The sequence below is a fragment of the Hyla sarda genome, chromosome 8 (assembly GCF_029499605.1).
Source record: "Hyla sarda isolate aHylSar1 chromosome 8, aHylSar1.hap1, whole genome shotgun sequence".
Taxonomy (NCBI): Eukaryota; Metazoa; Chordata; class Amphibia; order Anura; family Hylidae; genus Hyla; species Hyla sarda.
In genome coordinates, this window is record NC_079196.1 from 100144147 (window position 1) to 100154059 (window position 9913).

Consider the following 9913-nt stretch of genomic DNA (forward strand, 5'->3'; position numbering starts at 1 on the left):
GCATAGGGCTCTCCCATATACAAATGCATGGAACGCTTGCTGATATGCCGCCATAACGCCTGCTGAAGTTGAGTTGTTCTTTTCTGTCTAAGTGCTCTCTGATGACACGTGTCTCGGGAACCGGCCAGTTTAGAAGCAAATCCCCATAGCAAACCTCTTCTACTCTGTGCAGTTCCAGAGACAAGCAGAGATGTCAGAAGAAAGCACTGTTGCCAGACAGAAGACAACAGCTCAACTTCAGCAGCTGATAATTATTGAAAGGATTAAGATTTTTTAATAGAAGTAATTTACAACTCTGTTTAACTTTCTGGAGCCAGTTGATATTAAAAAAAAAGTTTTTCCTGGAATACCCCTTTATGCCCTCTTGGAAACATTTCTGTGGACACTGGGTGGATGTATGCTGTGAAAGTATACAGCAGGCTCACGAGCTCAGCCCACTCCATATACATGGGTGCCATCTGCTTTCACCAGCTAACCTTTGCCATTAGTGACCAGCTTCGGAGTTCCCTATGACAATAGTCATTTAACCTTTTAGATGTGTGGGTCAATAGCGACTGCAGCATCTAGAAGGTTAGATGACAGGTGCCGGTCATGTTTTATGCCTTCTAAAAGTCTCTGTAGCTGTTGTAATTTGAGACAGAATGATTCAATAATGATGCAATGCACAGGTACTGCAGTATACTGTATAAGTAATAACATAGTAAAGTCCCCTGAGTGAATTAAATTGAGTTAAAAAAAATAGTGAATAAAAAAACAAAACTAAATTACTAAATAAATAAACATAAATTGGTATTGCCACATGTGGAAATGTTCAAACTATTCAATTATAACATCACTGATCCTATGTAAACAAATAAAATATCCAATGCCAGAATTGCAGATTTTTGGACACATCACATACCATAAGATATGGCTAAAAAGCAATAAAAAAAAAAGTCCCATGCACCCCAAAATGGTACCACTTAATTTTACAAATCACTGTGCAAAACACCCACCTGCATAAACCAAGCTGTCCATGAAAAAAAGCAAGTGTTATCGCTTTTAGGAAAGGTGAAAAATAAATGGAAAAAAAACAAACATGAAAAATGGCTGCATCATTAAGTGGTTAATACATTTTATTTTTAATATATATATATTTTTTTTTACCAGTTTCCTGGAGTATGGAGAATACAAAGGGCATATGTATGGTACCAGTGTGGACACAGTGAAAGAAGTACTGGATGCTGGTAAAATATGCATAATTGACCTGGAGCCACAGGTTAGAGCCACAGTAAAGAATCAGTTCTATGAATAACTACATTAAAATGAGAATAGCCCCAAATCACAAATGTGTTAAAGCAAATGTCACTGAATATATTATGGGAAAGATTTATCATTGTATTTAGAGCTTTTTTGTTTTTTTGCACGTGCGCCTAAGCCCTTTTTTGGGCGACTTTTGTGGATACACAGAAAGTAACAAACAGCCGTACATAAGCAACTTTCAGTTTTCACTTTGCAGTGGTCACAAATTTATGGAGAGCACTTTTAAAAAGTTTCACAAAAAGTTACAACTGCGACTTTTTGTGGAGAAAAGTCACAGAGGAGAGGAGGAAACATACAAAATGGCGTTCTGAACTGACTTGTTTTTTTGCTTATGTTCGCCAAATTTATCAACCCCCACTTGATAGTGGTAAGGAAGAACAATCAGCTTACCCCTTAATCGCCTCTCAACAGCAGCGTGGATTAGTGTGCATCAGTAGATAACCTCCAGCTTGTATGACTAAGGTGGAGGTTAGGGTGTTTCTTTTGTAAGGCAAAAAATTAAATGTGACAGTTTTGCAGACTTTGCTTATACCCTGAGTCTCAGTGATGTAAAAGATATATATATGTATGTATGTATATATATATATATATATATATATATATATATATATATATATATATATATAGATATATATATGCCAAATTTCAAGAAGATTGGATAATATTTAGAGGTTGCACACTTTTATCAGTTCTGTAAAAGTAAGCAAAAAATTAGATTTTTCAATGTTAATAGTTTTTATTGGGAAAACTAGAAATTACAAACCTAAAATATTAAAACTAGGCACTAAGATTAATAAGTAGGGAGACCTTGGGGGCCATTCAACTGGCCCACGGCGACCAATCCACTTTCCAGGAAACTGTTCATCTAGGAATGCTCGGAGGAATCTTACTTACATTATGGGTGTCAGGTCCGAGCATTCCCAGATGAACAGTTTCCTGGAAAGTGGATTGGTCACCATGGGCCAGTTGAATGGCCCCCAAGGTCTCCCGATCTGACCCCCTTAGACTTTTATCTTTGGGGTCATCTGAAGGCAATTGTCTATGCTGTGAAGATACGAGATGTGTAGCACCTGAAACTACGGATACTGGAAGCCTGTGCTAGCATTTCTCCTGCGGTGTTGCTATCAGTGTGTGAAGAGTGGGAGAAGAGGGTTGCATTGACAATCCAACACAATGGGCAGCACATTGAACACATTTTATAAGTGGTCAGAAACTTGTAAATAACTCATGAAAAAATAAAGTTACATTAAAACCAACCACACCATTGTTTTTCTTGTGAAATTCCCAATGAGTTTGATGTGTGACATGACCCTCTTCCTATTGAAAAAACAAAAGTTGGATTCAAAATGGCTGACTTCAAAATGGCCGCCACGGTCACCACCCATCTTGAAAAGTTTACCCCCTCACATATACTAATGTGCCACAAACAGGAAGTTAATATCACCAACCATTCCCATTGTATTAAGGTGTATCCATATAAATGGCCCACCCTGCATATCTTTTACATCACTGATGACTTGGGGCGTAAGCAAAGTCATATGAAAATCACATCTTTGGAAAAATGAAACACCCTAGTGGAGGTCATCCACTGAAACGCGTCACTTTGTACGTCCTGTGTATCTGTGTTCCTAATAAAAAAGGTTTTATTGCACATATTATTGTGCTGGACATTTTTCTCTACAAACTCCCCTTGATAGTTTGATAAATGCATCACACATAAGCCAAACCAACCAATGATAAATCTTCCCCTATGTGTTTTATATATAAATGTGGTTGTGTATGTTAAAGGGGTATTTTGAATTATATTAACTCATTCACTATCCATAGTATAGGGCATAAGTGCCAAATTGCAAGGAGTTGGGCCCTGTTCTGGAGATTGGGGTGTTCCCAGCTCTGACACTATCCTGTGAAAAGGGGATAAGTTCATTTAACTTGGAATGTCCCTTTAAATAATAATAATTTGGGTGCCTTCAACTACCATTGGGTAGAGCTCACTGCCTATGAATTTATTAGGCTCCCGTAAAACTGTTGGGACCTGTATAAATCTTTATGCATCAGACTCCCCCTAGGCTGCTGGTAAATAGAATTTTATTCTTTTACAAATATATAGAGAAAGAAAAGCTAGGAAAGCAATAAAGCCTGTGTCTCTATAGTTACTTAGAAGTGGCTTGGTGTTCTTTCCTTTATGGAGAGTATTGCATTGATTTAAAACTACACAGTATTTATAGGCAGATATATATATGGTGGATTGTTTGCTATATTTAACAACATTAAATAACCGCAGTTCCTTTATGTCTTGAATGCCTGCCCAGTTTGGATCACATCATCTTGGTTTCTTATCCTCGAATGTATGCTTTATAAATTTATTTGGGAAAGAAAAAGGGGTAGATTGAAATATAATGTCCTGGCACTTTCAGATAGGGATAGTGGTTTGGAAATGCCAGATTTCAGAGGTTATCTAAAACACTTTACATGTTAAAGGAATACTGTAGTGGAAAATAACTAATCCCCTAGGGCGCCCCCCCCCCCGCGATCTCCTGTACAGGGTCTCGGCAGTCCACATGAAGGGAGCGTTCCATCCCTGTATGACGCGGGATGCGGAGGCTGACACGCCCTCTCCATGTTTTTCTATGGGTTACATGCGTGTTGGCCACCATGTCATGCTGGAGAAGGACACACCACCTTCCCTGCAGACTACCGGGACCCCGTACAAGAGATTGTGGGGGGTCCCAGCGGTCAGACCCCCCCCCCCCATATCTATATAGGGGATTTGCTTTTTCCACTACAGTATTCGGTGCATACAGTATATAATTAATTACTGTATGCACTCGACAAGTTGTAGTTTTGCAGATATTTTCCTAGCATTTGAAGCGGGCCAACTTATATAAGACATTCACATATGAGGATCTCTTTGTCAAAACTTAAAAGTTTTCTAAACATAAATTCTACACATTCCACACCATTGTGGCCCAATATCATATGTGCAAGAATTTTATAAAAATAGATCAAGGGGGATTTTGGGCACTGGTACAATTGAGGGAAATCACTTTTACAAGGTCACTATATTTAGGAGTTTTGAACAAATGCAGTTGGATTGTAATATGAAATTAGAGCACAAAATTTGGTATCTTCAGGAAAAATGGCAGACAGAGAGGAATTTATTGCAAGCCAAGGAGTTTGAATGTGGTTAAAATCTATAAAATGATTAAGGAGATAAAGAGAAAAATAGAATTAAAGGTATATGGGAATGTGTGGGGATTTGCGCTGATTCAGATCTCTGGGATATGGCCTACAAAATGCTTCTTCCCTCATCTTTAACACTAATTTTAAAATTATCCAATTTAAATGTATACACAATTGCCCAAAAACACTAGCAAGACTTAAATGTTAGGATAATTCCAACTGTCCCCGTTGTAGGAAGGAAGAAACAGACTTCTTCCATATTATATGGGATTGTAGTGTTGCTAAGGTATATTGGTCAAAGGTCTTCCAGCATTTGACAGATGGAAAATTTCTTGGGGATACGCACTCTAGTACCTTCTCACAAGTAATTTGGGGACTAGGAAACTATGGGGCAGAGATTTGAGAATTGCTGATTAGACGATTTACCTGTGCTAAAATTATAATATTAAGAATTTGGCTCTCGAACAAGAAACCGGAATTTCTAGCTTGGCTAAATCTGGTAGAGAAAAATACGAATCCCTCAATTGTAAAAAAACTGAGAAAGCTTTGGCAAAAGTAAAAATAATTTGGAATACTTGGAAGGTTTAATTTGAAACCCGGGTAATGAAGTCTTTTTTTTTCTTTTCCTCTGGGTTGGGTTGGGTGGAGCACAGGGTAAAAATATTGCTTGTTATTATGTATGTACCATTTGTAAACTTTGGAATAAAAAAAAATTATAAAAAAAAAAAACACAACATCAAAAAGAAATAATTTTTAATAATTTCGAAATAAACTATGGCAGTGGCACATATTGTTGAATTTTTTTCTTTTCTACAGGGTGTTACAGGCGCTCGAACACATGAACTTAAGCCATATGTAATATTTATAAAACCACCGAGCCGAAACTGCATGAGGCAGACAAGGAGAAACGCCAGCATCCTCACCAATTACTATGTGGACCAGAAGTATAAGGTAGAGTTACATACCTGTTTTAAAGGCAATAACATAAATAATACTCTTGTCTTTTAAACAACAACACACAGTGCTACATGTGATCTTACACTGTCAGGTCCTTGTGGGTTTATCACTAGTTTCACTGGCCCAAAGGGCTCATGGCGGTGAGCAGGAAAATTTTCCTCCTTAATTGCCATTTGGAGTCTTTTCTGTATGCAGTTGCTGGTTACAAAATGCACAGGAAAAAAAATGTGTAGTAGATTCCTGATAGATTTTGTCCATCATATTGCTATGGCAAAATTTTCAGCTTAAAGGCATAGTCCAGCTTTAAACTTTTTTGAGCCATCAATCCCCGGCTGCTGGCATATAAAACAACGACCTAGACTCAACTGCTGCCACCTCTGTGCCCTCATATCGCTGCTCCAGTTCTCTGCTACCGCCGGCGATTAGCTGATAAGACTGCACTGAAGTCCCACCTCGGCCAGAAGTAGCCTGAACAGAAGGTGATGTGCCACGACATGTCTTATTCCTGGTGGGACATTGTATGGCCAGCGATTATCTCATCAGCAGTATGACGCGTCGAACACCAGCAAGCAGAGAGAAGATGGCACCAGAGGACTGGAGCAGTGATACCGGGGCACCGCAGAAGCAGGTAAGTCCAGGATGTTGCTTTATATGCCAGCAGCCAAGGGATAAAGGTCTAAGCTGGAGTACCCCTTTAAAGGTAGTCACTAAATAGACCCCATTAGATTATTGCAGCATGCAGCTGAAATTTTCTGCAGTGGAATATCGCCATACTAAATCATGATTTACCCATAGCAGCTTAGCTTTCATTTCTCACATTGTTCTGGTAAAATAAAAGTGTAGCTGTGACTGGTCGTTGTGGGCAAAACACAATTTTCTCTCGGCCAATGACCAAGATTTACTAAAACAGTTTAAATACTAGTGCAAATTCAGACACAGTATTTAAATGTGCCGAATGTATTATGATGCAGGCTGACTGATAAATCTAACGCATCTTAATTGTCAAATTTAGACTATTATTTGACTTAAAGTGTACCTGTTGTTAACAAAAACTTTTGATACAATATAGATAATACCATTATATGTATACAATATTTTTAATATACATTGAATATTTTTGGGTGAAAAAAAATTCGGTCCCTGCAGCTATTGCCTGTGTGTCTCTATGAGGAGACCAAATACAGGAAGTGAGGACAGGACAAGCAGGGCTCTGTGCAGGCTCCTAGCTTGTCAATCATCCTGATGTGTGAGTCGGGAGCGTGTTGCAGAGCCTCACTGCACAGAGCCCTGCTTGTCCTCGCTGCACAGAGCCCTGCTTGTCCTCAGTGTACAGAGCCCTGCTTGTCCTCACTGCACAGAGCCCTGCTTGTCCTCGCTGCATAGAGCCCCGCTTGTCCTCAGTGTACAGAGCCCTGCTTGTCCTTACTGCACAGAGCCCTGCTTGTCCTCAGTGTACAGAGCCCTGCTTGTCCTCACTGCACAGAGCCCTGCTTGTCCTCGCTGCACAGAGCCCTGCTTGTCCTCACTGTACAGAGCCCTGCTTGTCCTCGCTGCAGAGCCCTGCTTGTCCACTCACAATAGCATATACTGGTATTATTTACATTATATAAAAAGTTTTTGTGACAGGTACACTTCATCTGCACCAGAATTTGGCGTATCTTGAGCCACACCTCTTTATACACTTTTTCTTTTCTACCACAGCCACGCCCTTTGCGTACAATTCATTATAAATGTGGTACATGTCATGCAAGACTATGTTTCCACACAACTTATTTTTGCTTTTTTTTTTTTATCCTGAAAAAAACATAGCAAATTTGCAATGTTTGACACCAAAATATGACCTTGCAGATTTAAAGTCATATTTCCATATCTAAGATTGTTTTAAACATTTTTCACTTTGCTGCTACTCTAAAGCTATGGAAAATCTGTGTGACCCTATCCTAAGACATAAAAGCTGTGATTTCCAAATCATCATCTTGGGGCTACATTTTGAAGTGTTCGCTGTATGCAGAGGTCACTTTGCTATCTTATTAAACCTGCAGGAGGAAGACTTTCAGGAAATAGAAGAATCTGCAAAGAAGATAGAAGAGCAATATAGCCAGTTTATTGACCAAGTGTTGGTGAATGATGATCTGCAGTCTGCTACAGTCCAGCTCCTGTCCATTGTCCGCCGTGCTCAGGATGAGCCACAATGGATCCCTGCGTCTTGGATTTGTTCAGATTCATAAATATTTTACAGATGAGATTACTTACTCAAAGACTTATATGATTCTTGTCAGCCCATAAAAATGAATATTGGCTGATCTGTATAGGGCTATCCTGACTCTCCCCAACAGCAGATGTTGTGGTAAAAAAGGAACTGGATAGGTTTGCCTTCAACAAGCCAGATTCTTTCAGGAGAAAATAAGCCAACACCAAAGTGGTCTGCCATTGGCTTAGTACCTTAAACCAGGCATGCATGTTTATGGGGTAGGATGAGGAAGAATAGCGGTCTACACAGCCACTCTTCACTACCTTATAGAACAATGAAGGAAGACTGCGGTACCTAACATACTATTTTACATTTTGAGTAGATATAAAAGTTGAGCTACTACAATTCTAGCATATTTAACAATCTTACATACCAGACAGCTAACAGATTCAGTTTAGCCATTTTTTTCCCTTTCTTATACTTAGTATTCTAGAAAGATATTTCTTAAAGAGTATGTTTTTTTCTTTTTGTCAAACTGAGATCTTGCAAAATGTGGTGTGGAAGCAGCCTTGAACAGATGCAGCAATCCAGTGTTTTTCCTACATGTATTTGTCCCAGGTCATGTAATGTGCAATAAACAATAATGGAGCATGGTCCTGTGTCATTCCAGCTGCTTATGTCGTAGCAGAGCAAAGGAGAGGTTGCTGTATTTGTATGGGACCTGTAACTAGTCAGGCATTCATAGCATCCTGCTAATATAGCGTTAGCATACATGATCAGAAAAGAGATTTGGGGGGAAATTTATCAATTTATTTGTACTTTGCACAAAAAAATTGCACACTAGTTTTCTGGTGGAAGCATTGATACATTGACACTTTAGTTTTCCAGATTTATACTGGATCTGCCATGTCATACTGGTTGGGCCATACTGCTGAGACAAAAAAAAACAATTTCCCAGTCGCTCCTCAGTGGGGGACACAGAGACTATGGCTCTTGCCACTAGGAGGCACTGACACTAGGGAAAAAAAAAGTCGGCATTCCCTGGCAGGATATGCCCACCAATTGAGGTAATCAGTTTTAGCTAGTGTCAGGAGGAGGCAAGACACAGGTCTAGTGCTCTCCAGACCTGGTCTGTTTTCATTATTTTCTAGTAAGGGCTGTTTAGTTAGCTTTTTTCCACCCTTTTGTTTCTCATTTTCATGTGGGGGTTCAGGAGCATGGTGCTACCTGTTCTCCCAAAGACATGTACTGTTAACCCCTTCTCGCCACCGGCTAGCGCCTGGAGGTTGTACCCTGCACGCCCCTCTATCATAACCTGGTATGATGCAGCGTGGCCATAAGATGGCTGAAGCGGTCTGGGTGAGTATACGAAGACTGGGGGTGAGTATATGAAGACTTGGGTGAGTATATCATCCCCTCCGCCCGCCCGCCATTGGACTCGCAGTTACGGCAGCCGTCTCATGGTAGCCGCCGGCTTTTGCAGTAGCTCCCTGTACTTTTTGCGGCCACTGTATTTTCTTCAGCTGCTCAGATCTCCTCCGGCGCTTGCTGGCCAATGGGACACATAATTGCGGCAGGTAGGTCCTCCCCTCTTCTCCCCATGCTCAGTGCGGGAATCTGGAGACTAGCTGAGGGACAAGACAGCGCCGGACAGGAAAAGCTCAGCGCCTCTCATGAACGGAGTTTAGCTCCGCCCCGCCTCCCGCAGCGAGCCCTCCAGGCTTAGGGAGTTGCATAAGTTGCTAACGCTACCATGGATGTCAGAGGCTGTCTCCCTCGTCTGACTCTCTGGTTCAGGGCCATGTTCTGCTCTAGCTCAGCGGAAGCATGTCTAGCCGGGCACCGCTGTCACCCCCCCTGGCCTCGGAGCGGCAAGCGCTCCTACCGCGCGCTGCTCACCGCTCCTGTTTAGTTTGCGGCTCCCTGCGCTCAGTCACTGCAGGCTGTACACAGCTGCTGGCTTAGTGCAGCGAGTTGTCGATTAGCTGCTTAGGCACCGGTGCTTGTCGCAGCCTGCGGATGCTTTCCACAGCTGCGACCCCCCCCCCCCCCCCTTCAGCAGCAATGAGCATCGCCTTCCTGGAGGGTGGGCCCTTTTTCCAGGGTGTCTCACAGGACACCCGCAGTTCCTCTCTTCTTCTGCCCCTCTCCTTTCCCCCATAGCGCGTCCAGGCTTGGGCTGGGGGGTTAATGCCAGGAATTCGTGGGGCACCCTGTGTCCCACGCCAGCTTTATTTAAAAAAAAAAAATAATAATAATAATAAATTGTCTGCCCCTGGT

The 9913-nt window shown here is 41.3% G+C and overlaps 1 protein-coding gene across 3 annotated transcripts in view; it reads left to right on the forward strand.

The window, feature by feature from the left end:
- Positions 1–8612, forward strand: part of MPP4 (MAGUK p55 scaffold protein 4) — a 97368-nt gene extending 88756 nt beyond the window's left edge. For all 3 annotated transcript variants that reach the window (XM_056535054.1, XM_056535055.1, XM_056535056.1), the window contains 3 exons: positions 1150–1258; positions 5302–5436; positions 7485–8612. In XM_056535054.1, the coding sequence (XP_056391029.1) occupies positions 1150–1258; positions 5302–5436; positions 7485–7670 (430 nt within the window). In that variant the 3' untranslated portion in view covers positions 7671–8612. The remainder of the gene's footprint in view (positions 1–1149; positions 1259–5301; positions 5437–7484) is intronic.
- The last annotated feature ends 1301 nt before the right edge of the window (positions 8613–9913 follow it).